General features: G+C 39.5%; 1 protein-coding gene across 1 annotated transcript in view; it reads left to right on the forward strand.

The window, feature by feature from the left end:
- The window catches only part of ZDHHC17 (zDHHC palmitoyltransferase 17), a 49,880-nt gene that overhangs the window by 18,762 nt on the left and 5,927 nt on the right, over nt 1-25,191 (forward strand). Inside the window, exons 6-15 of the mRNA XM_082241390.1 lie at nt 2,364-2,428; nt 3,883-4,045; nt 13,282-13,407; nt 13,766-13,908; nt 15,468-15,568; nt 19,576-19,700; nt 20,849-20,911; nt 22,765-22,858; nt 23,746-23,829; nt 24,078-24,235. Coding sequence (XP_082097516.1) covers nt 2,364-2,428; nt 3,883-4,045; nt 13,282-13,407; nt 13,766-13,908; nt 15,468-15,568; nt 19,576-19,700; nt 20,849-20,911; nt 22,765-22,858; nt 23,746-23,829; nt 24,078-24,235 — 1,122 coding nt within the window. The remainder of the gene's footprint in view (nt 1-2,363; nt 2,429-3,882; nt 4,046-13,281; nt 13,408-13,765; nt 13,909-15,467; nt 15,569-19,575; nt 19,701-20,848; nt 20,912-22,764; nt 22,859-23,745; nt 23,830-24,077; nt 24,236-25,191) is intronic.

Genomic DNA, 25,191 nt, shown 5'->3' on the forward strand with positions numbered 1-25,191 from the left:
CCTTGATCAGTTGTACCATACCTATGGAGTAGGACCTCCACATTTTACTCCATGTTTCTCTCTGAGCTCTTCATTATTCAAGGATCACATACAGTAGCACCTTGGCTTACATTACCCTCGGGTAACGTAAACTTTGGGTTGTGAAAGTGGCAAACCCGGAAGTGTTTCGCCGCGCGTGCGTGCCTAGAAGTGCTCTACAGCATGGGCAGAAGCAGTCCCTCCAGTTGCGGAAACCTCGGGATCTGACTGGAGCTCCGGAATGGATCCTGTCCGCATTATTACAGAATTTAATTAGGTGGAGATTTTTTTTTTTTACATTTTTTGGCCAAGACATTCTACTGTTAAACACTAATTTGTTCTCCTTTTCATTGATGATGATGAAGAATAAGATAACAAGCAGTTATAAGGTCAGTAAGTTGTTTAAGCGTTGCACTTGTATTAAAAGATAAATCAGTCCCTGCCTGAAAGTGCACAGTCTTGAAAAGAAAAAGGAATGGGAAAGAAAATAGAGTATGTCTAGGTAAAATTTCAATGTATAATCCAAAAAAAATAATTAATATTAAGGATGTTCCATTCTTAAGGTACATTGTTCATGTATGTTTCTGGTTTACCTAGATCTAAAGGGTAGGTATGTGTGGGTAGGTAGCTATAATTCAAATGTATTTTCTCCTCAGAAGGGTTAATGATATTGTATCCGATGTTAGTTAACATGGCTTATTCCAAGTGCAACTTGGTTGGATGCAATCCATTGGGTTGCGCCTGACCAAGTTATACTCTGAATAATCCCATTGACATTAATGAGCTTTAGTGGGTCTATTCTGATTATCAGTTTTGAGTACAACATGGTCAGATACAGACCATGATGCATCACAATTTTTTTCCTGCTGCTGATTGCTGTACATTTTTCTTACATTTGTATTCTAGATAGTGCATCTGCTTAATAAAATGTATGTATGAAATATAAGGTCTGTGCAGATGCAGCACCATGGTCTAGCAGTCAGAGTTGAGGTCTAGCAGAATCAACAAGGACATTCCCCCAGTTCAATTCCCTGTTGTAAGTCATCCATCAAGGTGACCAAAGCTGTCTGTTTCCCATAGCCAGGCCTGAAACCATACTGAAATGGATCTAGATAATCCATCTCATCAAGAAACCCACGGAGCTGAGATACCACCACACATCCCAGTACCTTGCCCATACAGTAAATGGGATATTGGAAACTTACCAATAATTATCCAATATGGTGGGATTCAGGGAGGGCTTTTTCAATTCGTATAGGTCTTATAAATGCTGAGACCCTGTCTTGTTTTAAGCGAGGCATTGACCACTCCCTTTATCCACTCGACCCATGACCACTGGCCCTTTAATGAGCCAGGAAGGGCAGGGTTCTGGCACAGATGTGGTAAGTCTCAGATTTCCAAAGATCCTCTCTATGTCCTTGAGCTGTACAAGTTGAAAAGCATTCATTATCATGGGACAAGCAGAGCTCAAAGTTACATCTAATGGACCCGTATCAAATCTTCATGGTTTTCAAGTTTGTCCCTGCATATGCAGATTATTTCTGAAGCATCTGTTACTCTTAAAAGGATTGAACTGTAGATTAACTTTAACCAATACGATATTGTTAAATACGAGGAATTTCAGATTATTGTTCACATCCAAAGATTCCTTTAGTCAAACAGCCAAAGTCTTGTACCTATAGAGTGGAAAATTCTTTATTCTTAACTTTCTTACATTGCACAAAGCACTATAATGTATAACAAGGTTCCCTCCTCTTTGAAAGCTATTTGAAACATGGCACGGAAGCCATCTGTTCAAGAAACAGAAGTGGGTCCACAGAACCAGTTGAACATTTCTTTGGATCCTGCCCAGTGCGATTATTTCATTCTTCCTACTTCATTGTTAATTCTGATTGGAAGATGTACATATTATTTGGGTAGTTCATTTGCAAAAATGGCAGAGTTGTAACAGCAGATGGTGCTGTAGCATATATTATGATGTTTGATCTCTTATATTACATGCATACAATGTGGTTTATTATGCATTTTTCAGTGTGTGAAAACCTCACTATTTAAAATATTTGCTTATTTATATCACTGTACCATTTAACACCATTTAACAGAGATGGGAAACATGTGGTCCTCCAGATGTTCCTGGACTACAGTTCACTTCATCTGGGGGCATTGGCTATTGTGACTGGGGCTTATGTAAATTGGGAGTCCTATAACATCCAAAGGACCACAGGTTCCTACCCCTGGTTTATAATGATTTATTGAGCCCTTCAAGACTAGACATCTGGAAGTTTGTCCTTGTTCTTCAACTTCAAGAAATGTGCATGTCTGATTACTGTTGCTCTTTTCATCAGGATGTAGATATGATGGATCAAAATGGAATGACTCCTTTGATGTGGGCAGCTTATAGAACACACAGGTAATTTGCTCATTCAAAACTAGACCAATCTGAAGCTTTTTGTACTAATCAAATAGAATAATGAACTATACAAAATGTGTAATATTTTTACCTTAGAGGTGATAAATCCGTTTTTTTGGTTATTTTAGTAAAGGGAGCTTTATTTCTAAGCATTCATGAGCAGGAAAACTGATTCAGCATTACAGGAATGTCACATTGGGACCAACATTCCTAGCATGTTTTGTTGACATATGTTGAAAATATCTGTCTTTTTGGCATTTACACAAAGTGGATTTTTTACACACTTTCCTTCCAGTTATCATCTTCAGAGACAGACACAAGATATTTTCTAGGTTCAGCACACCTCCCCCATTTTCAAAATTCTGTCCCAACTTTAGGTTATTATGGAGAAGAAGAGTCAAAATCTTTGGACTACATCCAATATTAAACGTACTCACAATAAGCCCTTTTGAAATGAATGGACATAATCAGTTCTATTTTTCTAGAAAAAGAGGTACTGTAATTCACCATGAACACCTCCCTTGTTCTCTTATGGCAGTGGCACCCACCTGAAAGGTGCTGTAACTGTGTTCTGGTGAGCTCTGGCTAAAAAAAAGTCTTGAACATGACTAACCTAATCCTGCTAATTTCAGTAGTCTACTCTGAGCAGAAGCTGGCTATTTTTTTGTGTTTTCTGAGTAGTCAAATATTCTTCAGATTGAACTATCACCAGTATTGTCTGTGTTAAGAAAAATAAAACTTTTGAAAAGGGGCTAAATAGTAATACTGTTTTCGAAAGAAGGAACATCACACTTTGAAGGCAGGTCCAATTGTATGTCTAAACCAGGTTGGAGGTTTTCAGACTATGGTCTGTGGCTGTAAATAGCACACAGTTTTAATTATATGGAATTCAAATTGTAATACAATGAAATAAAATATAATATAAGAAATAAAAGAAGTAGTACAATACATTTAAGAATCATACGGCATCTAGCACATAGCAGTTTGGGGACCACTGAACTATGTTCTCACTCCCTCCCTCTGTTAATATCCTAGATATAAGCTGAAATGTCATTTTTGTGATTTCTTGTTGAAATTGACCCCTGGGCATCTGAGATAAGGAGGGGGAAGAATATTAATTTATGCAATGCAGATCAAATATCTAGTCTTGTCTTAGAATTGCTAATGATTTTTTTTTTACCGCTTCTGGGATTTGGGGCTCTCTGTATGAAATGCTGCCTCAGAGAGTAAAAAAACCAACCCTAATCATTAACTCTTATTTTATAGAGTATTTTATAGAGTTCCATGGAAGAAAATCCCCTCCCCCTGTTCATTAGTGCTTTTAATACTGGAGAAAGAAATCTGATTAGTATTGATCAAATAAATTATCTCCAAGGGGATCTGATCCCTGGATTAATATGAAGATAATGATAAGTCCTTGTTTTTATGGCTTTAATTTTGCTTTTATTTTGCAGTGTGGACCCCACTCGGTTGCTACTTACTTTTAACGTTTCAGTGAATCTGGGAGACAAATATCATAAGAACACAGCACTACATTGGGCAGTGCTAGCAGGAAATACCACAGTGATTAGTCTTCTTCTAGAAGCTGGAGCAAATGTTGATGCCCAAAATATCAAGGTAAATCATGTTTGCACATTCGGTTGGTTGGTTCTTCTGATCCATGTGAAAATCAGGTACTCTGGTTCATACAACTATGGGAGGTTCTCCCACTTGCATCCTGTACATCCATGAACCCTCTTTCCTCTTATTCTAAACCCATGCTCACCTCTATGCTTTTCTACCCTCAGTCCCTACCATTTCATGCACATCCTCCTATCCCTCCCACCCACACTCATGATTTTAGTACTCCACCTTTGTGCTTTGAGCTGCCATGACTTGGATTGGGCTAGTTTAACTCCCTTATCTCCTTGAGCCCTTTCCCACTTAGCTTCCTGCCACCCCAGTTGTATCCAGCATTGGTTATTCTCAGAATAAACCAAGTTAAATTATTGACTAACCTAAATCCAGTTGGATACAACCCAGTGTTTATAACATTGCTTTCATACAAAGCAATTTTCACTTAAAATTCTCTACTGTCAATATGTCTTCGTTTACTTCTAGATCTCCCTAAATACAGCTCCTCTAGTCTGGAACGTGTGTGTTTTCTCTTCAGTTAATGGCAAGCAGCAGTATGCCATGGTACCTTTCTGCAGACATACTTATTCAATGGGATACCAATAAAAAGAAACAACATATAAGAACGTGTAACCACATACATAAATAAAGTACCATATTGATACGTTATAGAGAAAGCTCAGGAAGCTCCCCATCTTGGCAGATGGAGAGTTGCAGGGAGAATATTTTATTTAGTCTTTGAAATGTTTGGAAGAGAGAATAAACAAAAGTGGTCAGATACTTGAACTGAAAGCTCCTATTCATAATATTAGTAAAATGCTGCAGGCTAATACAAAAAATGGAAGCAGGTATCTCTTGGAGGCACCAGCAGGCCACTTACACTTGATTGCACCAGGAAGCTAAATAATCCCTCCCTTCCAGTCAGTACAGTAGAAGAAATTATGTATCTTTGTGCCTTTTGTTGACTCTGTATTGGGGATTAAAAGCTCTCTCTCTTTGTTTGCAAGCATTGTGCAAAATCATAGGTATTCTGCCATATTTTGCCGGCCCATGCTGTTTTGTTCCTTTTACCTGTTGTTTTTCTCTTTTCTTTATCCTTAATAGACGCAGGGTAGAGTAAACATATATCTGTGTTGTCTCTACACCCTAATCTGTGCATGATGGACAGTACACATTGGTTCTGCTACACTGCCTGTTGGTAAAAATATTGATGGGTTGATACAAAATATTGCTATGTATTAAGAATACACAGCTATGGTAATCTAAATGCATCTAGGACAGCAGGTAGGCTTGCCATATTTCAAAAAGTAAAATTCCTGACACTCTCAAAGGAAAAAAACAACGGGGAAGGGTCATTGGCCTGCCCCCCCAAAAAAACAAAAAAAACTAACACACACCCCGCCAGCATCTCCAAGAGTTGGTTCTTCTTCTAGCAGGGAAAGAAAGGAAGATTCTTTGTTGAGAGTCCCCCCTTCCCCCACTTTGGGAGAGTGGGACTGAGGAGATAAGTTCCTTTGAACCTGCTCCAGAGCAAGTAGCCGCAGGTGCCCTGTTCTCTTTTAGACGGACTCCTTGCCTCCTGCTCTGCATCCTAAAAAGGGGAGTGATTGTCTTCCTCGAGGCAGCAGCCATGGCAGCTTCGAGAAGGTAATGCAGTGTGTCTCGGGGGAGGAGGAAGTTGGGAGCAGGATAATTGAGTCATCTTTATTTCCCTTTCCCAGTGGTTGGTGGCTACTCGGGGCTGCTCTTGCCCTCTTTCCACTGTCCTCCGCACTCCCCTCCTCCTCCTCAGTTGGGGCTGCTTCGTGTTGGGAGGCTGGGGGCACAAGCGTGCTTTGGGTCTCCCACATAAGTGGGGACATTCCTTCTACTACTCAGTGGGGGGGGGGTGCGTGGGTGACAGAAAACAGAAATAAAAAACCAGGTTTCCATACATACGATAAATTTCAGACGTCTCTTAAAATTCGAAAATTTTCCCCAGGACTCCATTTTAGGCATCCAATTTCCTGGTATGTCAGGAATTTTCCAGACATATAGCAGGCCTACCTGTAAGGTACAGGCGAGTACTAGTTGCAGCCAGCAAAATTCAGACTCTTGAGGTGACTTGTTGCTGTAGTTTGTTTGTGCTCCTTGAAATTGCTAAGCAAGTGTTGCAAGAGTAAAGAATATACACCTTTTCTCATTTTTTCTTCCCTTTCCCATGTTTAGAAATCTTGCACAAAGACTCATCCCATGTTACCTCAAATGGCCCAGGTTGAGGGAAGGAGAAAGGAGGTTGCAAAAATTTGAAAGTGGCCTTTCTCCTCTCCCTCCCTCTGGGCCTTTTAAAGAAGGCTGGGAAGAGAAGCAAAGAAGGCAGTGGAGAAGGATTCATCATTGCCTTCCCCTGGCTGAGTTGCCTGCAGAGCTAGTTGCTGAATTACTTTTTTAGGATGTCTAAAAAGTATACCGATCCTACTCTCAATAAAACACTGATGTATACTAATGCAGAATTGGATTTATGCAGTATGGAAAAAGGTGACTCCTTGAACTGTTAGCTGTTGCAAACTATGTGTTGTGAGGTGCTTTTGACTTTTCCGGGCACTGTGTCTTCAAAAAGACTAATTCAGTTGAAGTGACACAGTGACCATCTTTGATTGTATCTCAGGTCTGAATGAACTTTTTACTTCAAATCTCCCTTTATGGTGTGAGCAAACAAATCAGGAAAACTCTAACTAACCATACCTCCCCATTTTGCCCGGGCTGGGAAAGTGTTGTCAGGATGTTACATCAACTTGAGTGTGTGCTTCCAGAGTCTGACTGATTCAGAGCAGGGTCTGAGGCTGAACCCACTTCACTGTTAAAGGAAAATTTAAAAAATGATGGTACCTTTCTTTTCCCCCCTTTTGACAGAACTGGATGTAAAATTTGCAGGTGTTATAACCTATTCAGAGTGGATAAAGCCTGCAAATACAAGCAAATAGGTCCAGGAGATTTAGTGCTGTGCTCCTTTAAATTATATTTATAGATGATCTTCAGTGTTATTTTTTTAAGAGAATTGGATAAAATTTGTTCCTTACTGAGGAGATGACTCTTCCCGCAAAGGGTAGCCTTTTGGGAAATGGCTAAAAGAAAAAGATTCCCTCTGTTTCCCCATGTGTTTTGTCAGCAATTGTTATGAAAAGGGGAGGTATGAGGCCCCCTAGGTTTAGAACCTGCCAAATTGTAGACAAGAAGGTTTTTGTACTAGCCGCCTTTAATGTTGATTTTTTGCGGGTGGGGTGGCTGAAGGGATTCAGTATTCTCCTAGTGGTTTTGTTTATGGGCACCCAGGTAGCAGTGCACACAAAGCGGCAAGAAAAGTGATTTAGTAGTAGGTTGGCATGGGAATTGGAAGCGTTCATCTGGTGGATCCATACTTCCCTGCCGCGTATCCTGCATTGTATCCTGCCTGAGCTGCTGCTTTTTTGGGTGTTTTTTGGGGGGGCAGCTTGAGAGTCATTCTGCCGTGTGCACCTCTTGCCCTTCCTGATTGACTTGTTGGGCTCTAATCAAGAGGACTGGTGCTGCCTGTGCAAGTACATTATAAAGTTGCTGGTGATGCAATGCCTTGGAACCTTCCTCCTACTTAGCTGCTTCCTGCAGTGCAGGCAGATGGCATAGTTTGGGTCCACTGCCAGCTCAAAGTAATCCCATCTCTTGTGCTTGGGCTGGTGTGATGGGCTGGTGGCTTTTCACAGGGTGAGTGGTGGTAGTATAGGAGAGAGAATTGCTGGTTGCTGTTCCTTTTCCTCCCTAGTGCCCACCACTGCCATGCTGCTGCCTCTCTTGAAAGGATACTGAAGATCATCATTATTATTAAGAGGATTTATAGCTCGCTTTTCATCTAAAAAGGCTTCTAGAGTGGCATACATGAAATCAATTAAAAGAAAGCTACAGGCTTGCAATCTACAAAAATATGGTGCACAAGGAAAAGGGGAAGGAAGAGGGGGGAAATCAAAGTCCGTCATAAATTCTTAAGCAGTTGTTCTTAAAATGACCAAGCAGCACACTTCAGCGGTAGGAGGTGACTGATCAAGCTGGTTGTTGGGAGTGATCCGTGCTTCCCATCTGTCCCGCTGGGGCAGTCTGGCTGCTCCCAGGTGACAGGTGAGATATACACTGCATCTGACATCTTCTCTGGGATACCCTGCTCAAGTTCCACACCTTACAAGCTGACCTTGCCAGTATTAGCCAGTGGCACAGCCTTGCCTCCTGCTTAACAATAAGAGAACAGACTTTCCTTAGTTGGTGTATTTGGACTTGGTGTGGAGCTACATATTATTATTATTATTGTTGTTGTTGTTGTTGTTGTTAATAATAATAATAATAATAATAATAATAATATGTAGCTCCACACCAAGTCCAAATACACCAACTAAGGAAAGTCTGTTATCTAGCAGGGAAGTTGGCTAAATCTGGCAGTCATTAAGGTCTTATCAGCCCCATCTCCCAACTTCCCTAAGGTGGTAACACCTTTCTTGGCTGTGTGCCACTTATCTGATTGGCTGTTTAAAGCCATCTGTCAATCAAATCTTACATGGGTTGAGAACCCTAAAAACTGGAATGATACCAACATTCTGTCATCCATTACCCTCCCCTCTGACCACCCAAGATGCTGCATTATTTATGATGAGGCCCCTAGCTTTGTGAGTATACAGATCATAGACTTAGCCTGTTTTTTTCTAAAAGGTTTTCCTTATTTCCTAAATCACCATTCTCCCTTTCCCCTTTGTTCTCTTGCCACCATCCTTAATAAACTTCTTAAAATTGACTGTTAGGTTTCTTGTGTGTGTTTCACACTACATGTGGTTATCAGAGGGATTTGACAGAGAAAAGCAAACTTCCCTAGGCTGCGGTGAGAAATGAGTGAAAAGTTGGATGTTCTCTCTGCCTGAATTTGCCTTTTAAGCTGTCAGGAACGTCATTTCGGTTTGATTGGGTTGAAATCAAATAGCTGTTTTTAGTTTTAGCATGGAGTTTCTAGGCATATGGCTGGGTACCTTGGCCAGTATATAATAGAAGTATGTAATGAAATAGTCAAGTGAGTAGTAGGGTACTTTGGCAAGCTTCTTCTCTGTAGGTTATCTCAGTTTTTTCGTGAGTATCATCTTGGCTTTCTGCCTGTCCCAGGGCCTCGGGGTGGGTTTAAGTATTTTCTCTCTCTTTTCTCCTCTCTAAATTGTAAGAGATACAAACATGTTGCTGGTTGTTTGTAATAGAGGAAGCCTGTAGAATCTTAAGCCCTGCAACAGGATGGCAGATCATACCCCTTGAATTGTGGTATACCCTTTGAGGGGAGTAATAACTTTTTTTTGTAAACTGTTGCTTTATTTCTGGCTGTGCCTTCTGACACTCAGCTGAAATTGTAGGGATAAAGTTACTGTCATTCTTTAGCCTTTTAAGGGTCCCCCCCCCTTGATCCTTGAAAGGCGTGATAAGTCTTATAATATATTATGCCCTTAACTTGCAGAATTCTTTGTTTTTACTGGAACATCTCCTCTGAGACACTTTTAAACCTAACACTTAAAAAGAAAAAGAAAAGCCTGCCTTTTTGATTGGATAGCAAGTTCATCATGACTTCAGTAACATAAATTTCTTTTTGAACAGGCAGTATTATGCCTTTGTTAGACATCAGGGCACCGAAGTGAGCAAAAGCATGCTACCTCTTTTTTTAAAAAAAACCTAATATGAGAGGTATCTTGGTGTGATCTAATTTAGGGCCTGAGTATGGATATACCGTATTTTTCGCCCCATAGGACACACCGGCCCATAGGACACACCTAGTTTTTTGGGGGCGGAAATAAAGAAAAAAAATTTTATTCCCCCCCCCCAGGTGTGGGGCTGGGGAAGCCCGAGCTTCCCCTGACCCCAGCCCCCAGAACAGGCTGCTCTCCGCTAGCCGTGGGAGAGCCGCACCACTTGGCGCAGCTCTCCCAGGGCTAGCGGAGCGCTGCGCGAAGCCCAAAGCTTGGGGCGTGCTGAGTGCAGTGCGCCCCAAGCTTCTGGCTGCCAGCAAGCTCTCCGCTAGCCGTGGGAGAGCTGCGTCTCCCACGGCTTGCGGATAGCTTCCTGAAGCCTGGAGAGCGAGAGGGGTCGTTGCGCACGGACCCCTTTCGCTCTCCAGGCTTCAGCGAAAGCCTTCGTTCGCCCCATAGGACACACACACATTTCCCCTTCATTTTTGGAGGGGGGAAAGTGCGTCCTATAGGGCGAAAAATACGGTAATTTTATTTCCTTTTTACCTTGGATATTGTGATTATGGGGGGGACGGGACCAGGAAAAATAATAGGAAAGTATGCATACTAATTGTGAATGTGCTACAAGAGTGGCTTTAAAGAACTTGCTAGGTAAAAATACAAATATACACTAGAAGCTTATGTTAGGAAGCTTTTTGGTGATTCAGATCTCATTTGCTATGATATAGGAACACGGTACATATTCGTAATTAATATATAGTGGTCTTTTCCTGCCATATATTTGAAAGAAAAGCAGACATACCTACTTTTAACTTTGGTTTTGCAACTCTAGTTATCCCTCTAAAAGTAACCTACAATTCTACTTTTAAGAGTCACTTATTGTATCCAGTCACACAGCTGACAATAAGGCTTCTGTCAGCAGAACTGGGAGGGAGGGAATTTTTGGCAGTCCTTCATTCCCTGCCCCTCTCCCCCCATCTGCTCTGGAGGGTTCCCCCATCCATGGCTTCATATTATTGAGAGAAGCCTCAAATTTGGTTAGTTGATTTGTATGGTCTCTCTCTCATCTATCTATCTATCTATTTATCTATCTGTCTGTCTATCTATCATCTATCTCTATCTACAGGGTGAGTCCTTTAAAAGAGGCCCCGTGGATACAGAGTACAGATGTTCTATGGGGCCTCTTTTAAAAGACTCTCCCTGTATCATTGATAATGGTTTCCAAAGCTGTGCAAATGTAGGAAATGAGTGGATGTACTGACTAGCAGGGCATTAGCTGCTTTTGAGCTCATTTCTTTTGCTTCTGCTGGGGAAAGTCCTGTTTGGTAAATTGATATCTTTGTGGCCTAAGCTTTTTCAATACACTGTTCAGGTGGAAGGAAACTCTCCCTTTGGAGACCAATAAATATTGTTGCCTGGTTTTCACTGCTTTCAAATTCCCCAGTGATTATCACTGGGCTAAATTTCCAAGTCACCCATAAGGTTTTGGTGCACAAATCCTATCAATAGAAATTAAATGCCTAACTCTGATTAGGTGTCTAGTCTCTACTGATTCTGGAATTCAGATGTGTACTCCTTGGCATTTGTACTCTTGTCTCAAAGGCTATTTGCCTTTCCTTGGGTGATTTTTCAGTTTCTGGTACCTGTCTCGTTTTTTTTTAGGCGGGGGCCGAACGATGGAGGATTCAGCCATTTTTCAAGCCTCCATGAATGCTTTGTTTAGGAGGGGAGTTACCTTCAGTAGAAGAGTGGAGGAGTGCAAAACTGGAGCTGGAGGTACCTTCAGTTGGTTGTTTTTTGCCTCCTCTATACTACAAGAACAGTCACAACCTTTTCTTTCTTTCTTGAGGTGTAAATCAGCAGTACGGTTCTGTAAGAAATCCTGTGATAGATTTAGGGTACCACCCCATATATTGTGAGGCAGTTTTCAGTTTGGGTTTTTCTTTTGCTTTTTAGATGGGGAGGATTTCTACAATAGAGTAATCTAAAGGAATTACCTTGCTCTGAACTCCTGCAATTGGATTATAACTTCACATATCTTTGTCCTTTGACATTGTTATTTTACGCAAAGTGGGTGGGGCTTGCTCAGGGAAGCGACCACAAATTGTTAGCAGTGCATGCACTGGGGGGGGGGGGGAAGGAAGAATGGAGAATCACATTTGCCTAAAATAGCTGTAGATAGGTACCTGTTATAGGACATGCTGCTCAACCTTCTGAATTGGGGAAGAGATTATAAAAATTAGTCATTGCTTGGCTAGTAAAGGTACTTCTGAATGCTCGGTGAATAGTACAAACTGCCAATCAGGTATCCGCAATCAATACATTAGTTTGTTTCAATTTTTAGACATTTAGTGGTGGTGGTTTAGAGTACTAGTGAATTGTGAAAAACCTACCTGTTTTCAGGTGCTTTTAATGCGTGTGTCAGATCCACGTGTGCAGATGTTCCATCTGCATACATGTGGACTGCCTCACCTACCTGTCAAAATCCCTTGCTGGAGCAATGATTAACGGAGGGCAAGAGGAGCTTCAGAGAATGCTTTGCAAATCACTCTCTGAAGCACATGCCAGCCTGCTTTTAACAGTGTTCCAGGACGTTTAATAGGGAGGGGGCACTCAGAGAGTGGATTGCCGACCTTCTCTCTGAAGCATCTCCCACCATCATTAAATCTGGAACAATGCTAAAATAAACAGCAGGACCACCTGTTTAGTGCTGAGTTCAGGCAAGCCAGAGAGTATGCCTGAACTCAAGAGGAACACTCTCTCTTTGCATTTGAGTAATCCTGATTAGCTCTGGGTCCCCATCAAAGGCTTCCAGCAACCACATGGATTAGGGCTTACATACACAGAATCCTACAGATGTGTAATCTGTACACAGTAAAAGATATATAGAACATGCTGATAGAACTTAGGTGTGTGGAACTCTACCCATCAAATCCAAATGTGAAAATCTCGTAGGAGTAGGGTAATCAAGTATAATTTTGATTTTTCGCTGCATGTAAGTGCATCAGAACAACAATCGAATACACACCTACACATGCAGTCCACAAGAGGTACAGATTGAACATCTGTATCAACTGAATATACATAGCATTGATAACTAAGCAATAAGCATTGTTCACTGTTTGTGAAATTCTATGAATGGATATTGCTGCTTGTTAATATTTGAGGGAGAACCAATTGTTCCAAACTAGAGAGCTAAGCAACTTTTAAACTCCCATTAATTATTACATATGCACACTAAGGATAATGAATGAACTCATCGTTGCAATACACAGAAATAGCAAAGATTTCATTTCATTTGATGAAACTGATTAAACTGAGAGAAGATTGGAAGAAAGTAACTCTTCATAGCATAAAATAAATTAGCAACCAAAATAATGCTTTATAAGAACAACAACATAGTAATATTACATGTTTTAAAACTCTTAAGTAGTTTTAAATGCTTAAGTTACTATTTCTAAAAGTGAAATTGTTGTGCTTTCTTTCCTTTTTAAAATTGTTAATCTTTCATACTCTTGACAGGGTGAATCACCACTTGATTTAGCAAAGCAAAGAAAAAATGTTTGGATGATAAACCATCTACAGGAGGCAAGGCAGGCAAAGGGATATGACAATCCATCATTTCTCAGAAAGCTGAGGGCTGATAAGGTGAGAAGAATCTTTACGTGATGACTCATGTAATGTGTTCTTTTAAAAATAATTTCTGACCCTGCTTAGATGACACCCCACTATAATTTGTACCAGGAGGTATCAGGAGTCTTGGGTTTATGTGTCTTTCCCATCCCCAAATTTGCCATTCTCCTCTCACTGCAGTGAGAAATGATTGACCAGTCCTAGGCATCTTGCATTTTTCTGAATCTAGGATCCTTCCTAGCCTTGCAGATAAACCCCTCTTTGTACACATTAAACTTGCTATGAAGTATCTGAGTGTTAAAATGAAGCACTAACTTTTTATACAGTTCATAAATATCCAGGTTAATTAATTGTTGTTTGTCTTTTTATGTAGGAATTTCGTCAGAAAGTGATGCTGGGAACACCTTTCCTAGTTATTTGGCTAGTTGGGTTTATAGCCGACCTTGATATTGATTCTTGGCTCATTAAAGGACTAATGTATGGTGGTGTTTGGGCTATGGTTCAATTTCTTTCCAAGTAAGTATTTAATTAGGGAATATGTTGGAGTAGATAGTTTGGTTTTACATAAAATCCTGACGGATGTATAAAAGCCCCATTCTTGGGGGGAAATGTTTTACCTAATTCACTCTTCCATGAAATGATTGTTCAGGATAAGCAAAGAAAATTGTGTTTTGATGCCCTTCCATCCTGCCTTCCAGTTAATTTATAGGAGACCTGCTGTGCTAGATTGAAGTGGCATTCATATTTTAGCTCTGAGCAAAAAGAACCTTAAATACCACATCAGTCACATTATGAATCATCAACTAGTTGTGTTGTATGAAAATGTGTCTGCCTGCCCAACAGTAATGTTTCCTCTTTCACAAACCAAATATTGAAATCCCTCTATAAAATGATTAGCTTGTTTTCTATAGAAATGAAAATACCCTACTCTTTTATTTCCATAATGTAATGGTCTGCAATAAGTAGACTTATTTAAGGAGGATATCTTAGTATTCAGTGAGTGGATAAAAAAGACAAGAATTATTACAGGCCTTGCCCAGTTTAGGCATGTTCGAATGACACTTGATTGTGCATATGTGCATGGCTCTGAACCTGGAAGTAGCCCAAAAACATCACAAAAGGGGTGGGGTTGACTTACATGGGCTCCACTGACAAGCACAGGGTTTTGGAGCAGAAACCCTGTGCAACACAATGATAGCCTCTATATGCCTCTTAATTTTAATGACTCTAATTTTAATGGCAAAGAGAAATGCATTCGTAGTAAGAACATTATTAAACAAAGAAAGTTTGCATGGTTGAGTATCTTAAATTTATTTATTGTCAGTGTAATATAGCACATGTCAGATAAATATTTTAAACACTGGAATCTCTTGTGTAAGTATAAGAGATTATATTACTACAGCTCATGTTCTGGGTTTGGCTTTTTCTTCAAAGTCTGTTAAAATAACTATCATTTTGAGTTTTGCTGAGAGTGCTGTTCAGCCTTATTTTTAACTGCTGTCAAAATGTGGCTTTAGAAGAAAACTTTATTTCCAAATCTACTTTGACAAAACACATGCAAGCAGGAGTATGAAACTGTTCTAGACCTGGTTAGGGGACAGCACGTGTAATATGTATGCAAGTAACAATTGGGAAAATTGACCTAAAAAGCAAAAATTAGAAACAAACAAACAAACAAAAATCTGTCTGTTCAGGCGGTCACGTAGTTTAAATTAATAATTTAATGTAGTGGTTAAGAACATTGGTGAACATGCTTCCAGAGCAGCCTGGTCATCCTGAATTCTGATCATGCATATGTAAAATCTTCTTCATTTGAACATTACAAACTGAACAGATTCATGTTCTGAACCTAGTAATTATGAACTCTTGCAACTTTCTGAGGTCTAAAAAAGTGCTTGCTGGTTGTTGAGTAATTTAGATTATTAAGACCTTTTGTATCAAATGGACAGGTTATTTAAAGCTCTAGTGTTTGTTTCTTTGTTTTTTAAAAATAAGGCTATATTTACTTGTTTGTGAATGAGCTGGCACACCCATATTTGAATATGTAATAACCTATTATGCTCTTTGTTTCGCAGATCATTCTTTGATCACTCAATGCATAGTGCACTGCCCCTTGGAATCTACCTAGCAACAAAATTCTGGATGTATGTGACATGGTTTTTCTGGTTTTGGAATGATATCCTTTATATTGTGCTCGGCATTTGAATTTTTTTAATTTTAGTGGGTTATATTCCAGTGCTCACATTCAAGAAAATTAAGAGGCTAGAATTTTAAGAAATTGAAGTTTTAGCAAGAGGATGTGGGAGTTTTATGGTTCAGACTGGTCATGGGAAAGGGTTAAGGGACTTCAGTGAAGCTGAAGCAAGAGACAAGCGAACATGGGAGGGAGTGAAGCATGACAGTAAGTAAAAGGGGAATGGGCCAAATGGAACAAGTAAAAGCAGATAGTAGGACATACAGATTGAGGGGACAGTTTTTACTAATTACATAAGGCAGGGATGGGGAATCTGTTGTTGGATTCCCATTATCCCCAGACAACATGGTTAATTGTGTGTGTGTATGCCCATTAGTTAAATTACTCACAAGCTCACAGGTTTTACTGATTTGTGGCAAAATAAGTTAAAATAAGATGTTTTTGAACAAGTCCTTAAACCTAGCAATATTTAGTCCTAGCCTTCTACCCCCTTGCTTTCAATCTCTTCATTTTCTTTGGCTCTACATAAGTGTTTCCTTCTTGCTCATGTTGACTTTGCTTTCTCAGTAGCGGTGCTGATTGTCATATCCCAATTACTGGCTCCTTCTGAAGTTAATATTTATGAACATTTAATGACATTATAGCAGAGTACAAGTAGACACTACATTTGCGATGTGGGTGCTGCCAGAACAGTCCCCTCTAAATCCTACATGTCAGTTTACTTTAACTGATTAATGTTGCCAGCCTCAATTATTAGTTCTTCTAGCCATTCAAGTTCTGCTGTCAGTCAGCTTGTCTGCAACTTGTTAGAAAAAAATATATGGCATGTGCTCTGTTTTATAGAATGAAGTAGAAAAATTGTGGTCAGGGTAAGAATTTATTCTCATATGTCTTACAGTTTGATGAAATCAATTGCATCAGAGAACAGTGCCTTCTTTCTTCTCAGTAGGAAGAATAATGTGACATCTGACTAAATGTCTCTGTAGCAGCCTTTTATAAATCTGCTTCTGGAATATGTTTTGATCAGAAATAAAAGGGCATCCAGATTGATTAATTTAAATATCTAGAATTGACTTTTAACTTGTCACTAGAATTATGATGAAAAGTAATATTTTGTATTTACTCAATGCATTCCACTTGGGACTCTTGAGGTCTGTTTAGTTATTTCTGTGCTGTCTAGGATTGCCTTCTAACCTTGCATCGAAACAGGCTTTGATACTGCTTTATAAACCTTACATAAGAGGGAATCTGGTTAGCTTCAATAATAGCCTATAACAGCAGGAAAGACAACCTATAAAAGAGAGAAATTTGTGTTGGATGATACCATGCGATCCTCCTCAGTACTCTTACATACTTTCCTCACCATTATTAGGATAAAGGGTATGTTGTGCTCTATTCCTGTTAAAGCAAGTGCTTTTCAAGATGTCTGCATTTCATGTAGCAAAGTCTTCTTAATTTTCCCCACTTATATAAGCTCAGAGGCCCAGCCACAGAGGTAGTTCTGTTAGCACGTTGTGTAGAGCACTAAAAGCAGGCAAATGTGACCATACAAGGGTAGGGGAGGAACCATCTAATCTCTTCCTTTGGCTTGGACCTATCTCTTGCTTCTTAGTCACAGGAACATACTGTCCAGTTTTGAAAGCATCTCTCTGTCAAAGGTTTAATGCCAGACAGACAATTAAGGGCATCTAGCTTTTTCATAGTAGAACATAATACAGTTTTCTCTGCTAGCTTCTTTTTACTGGTCTAAACATGTGGTTTAGTAATTGAAATGAATGCTGGTACTTATTAAAACATGTGGTCATACCTTGGGTTTTCAAACAGCTTAGTTCTCGAACATTTCGGCTCCCGAATCTGCAAACCCAGAAGTGACAGGACTTGTGTGGCTTCCAGTTGGCCGCAGGAGCTTCCTGCAGCCAATCAGAAGCCACACTTTGGTTTCGAAATGTTTTGGAAGTCGAACGGACTTCCGGAACAGATTCCTTTCGACTTCCAAGGTACAACTGTACCATATTCTTTTGGGAGCTTTAACTGCATGAGACTTAGACTCAAAAGCCCCGTTATAATGACATTTTTCTACACAAAGGCGATGAAGTCTAATTGAAATTTATGTCTTGGCTAAATGGGCTTAAGTGACCATGGTTTTCTTTGCATATAACATTAAATCAAGTATGGTTTAATGTGAACATGCAGTGTGCTCCCCCTTCCTCCTACCAGACTGCTGAGAAACAAGCGCATGGTTTGACTTGGTGTTTTGTCTGCAGAGCCGTCTTTCCCATAGGGCTTAGTGGTGCATCACACCAGGGCGCTGGCCTCTCAGGGGCACCCCAGTGAGTGGGGGAGCTGTGCGGCTTTGCCAGCAGCCTCTTTCCCTGCACGCCCGCCAGCTGTGCCCCACCAACCATATGGCTGGCGGACATGCAGCTTCCTTCCCAAGCCTCCGTGGGAGGAGAGCGATCCCCACATAGGGTTAGGCTGGAAGTTGTGCCCCACCAACCATATGGTTGGCGGGGCGCAGCTTCACTCCCAAGCCTCTGCGGGGATTGCTGTCCCACAGCTGCATGGGGGAGAGCCCCCCCCATGGCTGGCAGTGCATCTGCGTGTGCACCCCCACTATCTGTAGTAATTTGGGGCGCTGGGCGGAAATTTGCACCCCAGCACCGCATCTGCTAAAGACTGCCCTGTTTGTCTTAATCTGAGGTTACAGTTTGTTTCTGTCCAAACAACCTATGTATGTAAAGCCAGGAACAAGCCTTGGTAACGGCTCATGGCTTGTTTGAGAGAAACAGATCATGAATCCGGATCTGGACATAACGCATAGCAGCATGGCAGGAACAAGCATGGAATGAAGCACCCATAGTTTCAGCCGTGTTGCACCAACATCCTGTGTGTAGGCACTAATGTGCAAACCAGGCTTGTAAGTTTAAGGCTCATTGTTTTCTTGATGTCAGTATTTTGTTGATGATCTGCAGCAACACAGTGGTTTTCAGGCTTTCTAACTTTAGGGAACTCTTTCCCACATTGATTTAAGTGCTATGGAACCCCTTTACATATGCTAAAAATATTTTCCAATGTGTCATATTTGTACTTGAAACTGATGGGTTACCATTGAAATTTGTGATGTTAGCTAAATAGGTTTTAAGTGTTTGTGTTTAGAGCTTACCATTCCCTTGGCAATGGAGTGTATAAGTGCTAAGGCACTGAAGCAGAAAAGGTGCTACTGGGGCCATTTGTAATTTCATGGTAGAAAATATTTAAATCTGTTAAAATATAATTAGCTTTTACTATGTGCAAATTAATGTGAAGAAAATACAGATACCTAGGTATTAACAAAGTTAACTTCAAACTGTGAAGCAGCTGGAATTCAAATACTGGGGGGGGGGGGGAAATCCAAGGGTCTGCAATTTATTCCAACACTTTCATTTCCAGGTAAAGTACATGTTCCTTTTTTCAGTAAATTATTAAGAGGGGAAGAAGAGGAGGAATCTTTAACATGGATGTAATCCATCCCCCCAAAAGAGTTTATTATTGTATTCATCATTCCCTGTATAATCTCTTTATTATTATAGAGTGTTTTTTGTGATTTAGCTGGAATTTCAGGCCACTAATAGGCATAAACAGTAAAAAATATATTAAAATTGTTGACTATTTGAATGTTTTGTGTCAGAAAATGATTTAAAGAGATACAAAAGCTGCAATCCTAAACACATTGACTAGGAAATAAGCTCAACTGAATTCAGACTTTTGAGAGAACATGTATAATGTTGCACTGTTAATTTTGGAGCTATCGAACAAATTAAGACAAGATGATACACTTGAACAGCATATAATGACAAAAAAGGATTATTAAATGTCTTGACATGCATCTAGTACATTCCCTGTTAAATGCATTAGCAACAAAAAAATATATTGCAGAATTCTATTATTTTCAAATAATAATTATTTTTAACAGGAAAGAAAACATATTTAAATTCCTTAACATTTAATACATCTAAATTTTGTGTTCATCCACCTTCCATTTCTTGCTAATAGTGTTGCACTTTTCTACAATTTTGGAAAATCTTGGAAATCAGACCCAGGAATAATTAAAGCCACAGAAGAACAAAAGAAAAAGGTAAAAAGCAAAACAGTCCATTCTTGTTAATGGTTGAAGATGTTGTTTAGATTTTCTGTGTACACACTCAAAGTGTTTTCTAATCAAAGCAATTACAGGAAAGTGTCCCCCACCCAGCCTCCCGTAGAGGGGCACAGGGGGCTGCAGAGGAGACAGAGAGTTGCTGAAAATTGTTTCTGTCTCTGTTTTGCCAAGTTGTTCCATTTAAGAACATCAGAGGTAATTGTAGTCTAAGCAGAGTGAATGCTTTGCTACTGAGAAATCTGCTGAGGTCATCCAGATATTTCTGGTGTTTGTTTAAAACGTACGCGTGCGTGTGTGTGTAGATACACACACATTCTCTCTCTCTCTTACACACACACACACACACACACACACACACACACACACACAATCCCTCAAGTATGCATCTTAACTTCCAAGAAATAATTGTGGAAGGAGTTGTGGCACCTTGAAGGTTAAGCCCAGACAGATTACTCATCACATGGTGTAATTGTTTTTGGACCAGTTGAAAATGAAGCTGAAGATGTCATCCTTGAAAGGAAACCAGCATGTCCAGAAAAAGACTAGGCTGTAGACTCTCCTTCCTGATATAGTGTTCTGTGTATTGGGAGATTTTAATGTATCCCAGCTATCCTCTTTATGTCACCGCAGCAGAACATAGGGTGGTAGTAACGGCTTCAAACTGAATGCAAGGGGATACATTTTTGAGATTGGAAAGGATATGCCCGTTACTGGAGCAGGCCAACTGCCCTAATGCTGGTGCAATCTTGAGAAGCAGCCAGAAACTAATGATCTTGCTGCTGGATAGAGTCCCCTTGTATCTTAGAGGCAATTGGGGCAGAACCAATTACACATGTGTGTTTATGTAGGCTCTAATGGTGCCGAATTTCTTTGATGTGAATAAAATGGCATTAAGATATTTTTGTCCAAGCTTGAGATGGTGTTAAACTAATCGGAGTGTGTTAATAGAAGTTGGGATTTCAAGTGGGATAGCTTTTGCAGCAAAAACAGCCAAGAATCTCCTGGCACCTTAAAGGCTAACAAATTGTTTTATGACATAAGTTTGTTGACTAGAGTCGACTTATGAAGCATGTATGAATATGGTTCTTAAATGATTAAATATTCTTATTTTTTCTTTTCTGCAGACAATAGTGGAACTTGCAGAGACAGGAAGTCTGGACCTCAGTATATTCTGCAGTACCTGTTTGGTAGTATGCTTTTTTGCTTACATGTAATTAAATTACCAATTTTAACATCATGTCTGTTTAGAAAATGAGTGTATTCTTTGACCTTGCGATATTCATACAGGGTATAAGTGAGCCTCTGCCAACTAAAATACTAAGCCAGTATTTGGGCATATGAATGCCATGCTTCCTAGGAATAAGAAAAGGCAAGTCCATAGTGTGGTTGTGATGGATCCAGAAGAAAGCAGGAGATCAAAATTCCTTCCTGGAGTCCCTGTCCCACCGAGTTAGGACTCTGTATTCCAGTGGGATGTCCTTGACACAAGTTCAGATGGATTTGGGTAGAAGCTTAACTTAAAACACCCACAGGTTTTTATATCAAAATACAGTGGCTCTCTTAAGTCAGTATAGAAATCTGGGCAGCAGGCTGTTCCAGGCCTTCAAATAGAAAAATATATGTTCTAGTACACTAGGTGTTGCCACTCGCTGTGGTAAGACTTCCCACTACCAAAGTATTTAGCAGGAGCAATACAAGAGTTCCTAGTAATTCTTAAAGTTATTGTTGTTCCTATGTATCTTAATGACAATCCTTGATTAGAATCCTAAAAATAGGAGAGAGAACAGGACTACTTCAGATTGTGACTAAATCAAACAAGTGCATAGATCTCTGAGTGTAGAGCAAAATGAAAATACTTCCATTAACGACTTCAGATTAAATTTACAGTGCCATTTTAGATACACACACCTCGTATACTGGATTTTTTGTAGGAAATTTAGTTGTTCAGTTTGTGGTGTGTATAAAGTAAATATCAACATTAGTTATTATCAACTGTCACTTCAGTAAAAGTTTTGCCTTATCTAAAACATCTGTAATGAAGTAAGCAGAATGAGCTTTATATAATAATGTTCTCAAAATATACAGGAATTGTGAGATTGTTATGATACATTTATATTCCTATCCAGAATCTAAATACGTGCAACTCTGGACTCTTTAATATAAAACCTTTAAAACTAAATACCATATATCATGCTGCATAAATTATTTGCTACTATAATGGTATTTAAAAACTTGTTGCTCTGTATGAAAATATTTTAAGAACTTGAGATATGGTGAAACGTAAGTGTTCTCTTACTTTGGGACATTGATGAGATAGTCTTGACTACAGATCTGAGTACTTTGTATTTCAGACAAATTGTTTATTACTTGATAGATACACTATTTTTAAAATGCAAATGTTAAATGTTGTAGGTGTCATTCTCAAGATAAAATGTCTTTTTTGTGCTAACATTTGTTTTGATGAAATGTTTTCACCGACAGCATTACAGCAGTGTTATGCTCAGTTTTTTCTGTATGGAATACAAATTATTTATGCATCCACCCATAAGTAACTGATCTAACTGCAGACGATAAAAATCACCAAAATACTTAATCTTTTGTAAACTCTGCAAGCTTTTCCATCAGTATCGTCATCAGTTTCTTTGATCTCTAATTCAGAGTTTCACTGTCAGCAGTAAACAGAATGGTGGGAAATTCTGTTTTGCAATGGAAAGGAGAATTTTTTTGTTTCAATTTAATTGAGATTGGTAATTGCAAATGCTGTAAGACTTGTGTATAGTATATAAGACTTGTCCAGTGGGTGTTGGTGACAAATACAAAGCTTCCATTTAGAGGAAAGTTAAAGTAAGGGAAGTATGTTTTTGCTAGGTGAAGCTAGAACCACAGGCTCCATGTGGTTACATTCTTAAATTCTTGGTATCATGACATGCATGAGTAGTAGAAGCAACAACAATAGCAACATTGTGTTCAAAATTCATATTAAAGATTGATAATATGAAAAGCAGGTTACATTGTATGCATATAAAAATCTGTTGAACAGATACGGAAACCAGTGAGGTCCAAACACTGTGGTGTGTGCAATCGATGTATAGCCAAGTTTGATCATCACTGCCCCTGGGTTGGTAACTGCGTAGGTAAGTATTGATAAGGAATAGAAAATTTCCATCGCATTTAGCTTTCAATCTGAAATAGTGTGAGCATTTAGCATAGCATGGTTTCTTAGTATTCATGTATTCACCACTGCTATCAGACCAAGAAGATGCCAAAATAAATAAATTATACTATAGTTAAGAAGCATAAACAAGCTCAGCTAGCCTCCTGACCTCCAGCAGTCTTCGTCACTAGGAGCTAAAGCAGTATAGCAAATGAATACAGCAGAGAGCAGGGTTGTTGTTTTTTGTGGGAATGCAGATTTTTCATGTGAATGTTTGGTAGGTGATCTTGAAGCAAGTATGGTCACAAATCTTAGTGACTGTGAAGCTAAGACACAGTCTTTAAGTCTTTTGCATTTGAAGCACTTCCAGCTGGATTCATCTCATCAGAATGCCTGAGCATTTTTAGAGAACTGATTTGATATAGTGTTGGTCTTTTTTTCTTTTACAGTTTTATGATGCATTAATAGTTTTATTGTGTAGCACTTTCATTTTTTTTGAGTTTGTGGTTTATAAATATTCAAATAAATAAATTTCAGGGTAATATTAGTATTCATAAACAAATGAAATAGTTTTATTTTGGAGGAGAAAAGGTCAGCTTTATATTGTATATTTGCATATTTATGCTCACTTACTCATTTACTTCTTGAATACTTCCCAATTCTTTCCCCAGGGGAGCTTGTGCTTTATTTGCAAAGCATGTGATGAACTGCATTGCCGTGCTGAAATAAGATTCTTCTAGACTCTTCTAGTCTTGTGGCAGAGAAAGCTATGCTTTATATATTATGTATTACTAGAAGCACCCTTTCTGGTCTCTTGTTAAAACGGCATTAAAAGTGAATACATTTACTTCCATTCTTTCTTCTCAGGAGCTGGCAACCATCGTTATTTCATGGGCTATCTATTCTTTTTACTATTCATGATTTGCTGGATGATTTATGGATGTATCTCTTGTGAGTATTGTTTCCTGAACCATTTTCTTAATGCCTAGTTTAAGTCCTACTGTGCCTGCAATGTTCTGTGTGAACATTGACCTATACCTTGATTGTTGCCTGGTAGGGTTTTTCTTTTCTCATAAAAAATGTTTTTGGAAATGTTCCCCATGCAACATGCCCTGTATTCTGCAGGCTCATGTTCAGGAACATTTTCTAATCCAATGATATCATTTTCTAATCCAATGATACGTATTTTTTAATTCCAGACTGGGGAATCCACTGTCACACTACTTACACAGCAGATGGATTTTGGACATATATTACACAAATAGCCACCTGTTCACCTTGGATGTTCTGGATGTTTTTGAATAGCGTGTTTCACTTCATGTGGGTGGCTGTGCTGCTAATGTGTCAGATGTATCAGGTAGGAGAAAGCACTTAATATGCAAACAAGCAGGGTTGCATTCAACAGTGTTGCTCACTGACAGTAAAGCAGTAAGGCCAGTTGAATAGGGACAAGAGAACTTTAATTTCCCCACCCTTCCCCTTGCACCCAGCCTCCTAAATCTGCTTCAGAAGGATGGGAGATTCTCCAGAGCAGATTTGGGGTTGAGGGAGGGCTGCAGAGGAGATGGGAAATCACTGAAAAGTGCTTACCTCCTCATTCTGCTGACAGAAACCTTCCTGAGAATCCGGGGGTTGATTCCATTGCATATGTGAGGATCTGAATGCATACTGAAGCCCTTGCCTTTTTCTCTCTTTAATGCAAAGCATCAAACTTGAAATGCACTTATTTCCCAAGCCTTTGGGTGCCACCAGGTTTGATTGCCAGCACTATGGAACTTGGTTGGGTTTGGTATACAAAAACATTGAAAAAAATAAGTGGCTAGTTTCAAATCTGTTTTCATGTATCTTTTATCATAAATGATCATGAGTGACAGAAACACACAGGAGAATAGAAAAGACTTGGCGTCAAGTACATATTGGATGCAGCTGTTCTGCTGGCAAGGAATTTGCATCACTGAAACGCAATTGACTGTTTTTACACAGTTAATAAAGACTTTACCCAGGCAAGTTCAGAACATGCAAAGTCTCACTAAAGAAATTGATCTGAGTAGCCATTAGTGTTTGGGGGTGAGGGTTTGCTTAGGTAATGAGGGTCAGACACAAAAAGAAACTATTGTTAACTGGGATGTCCTGGCATGTTCCCTCAATTGCAGAAATGGAGGAGCTAAACTCTTTCTTATCTTGGATTATTAAGATATACTATGATAATCCAAGCACAGCCTATTTGTGTCAGTGTCTCAAAATAATAGGCAAAGGTAATATAACACTAACAATGTTTTGTCGGGTAGGAATAGGAAGATGTTAACATGACAG

Source organism: Podarcis vaucheri (assembly GCF_965113315.1).
Source record: "Podarcis vaucheri genome assembly, chromosome: 10".
Lineage (NCBI taxonomy): Eukaryota > Metazoa > Chordata > Lepidosauria > Squamata > Lacertidae > Podarcis > Podarcis vaucheri.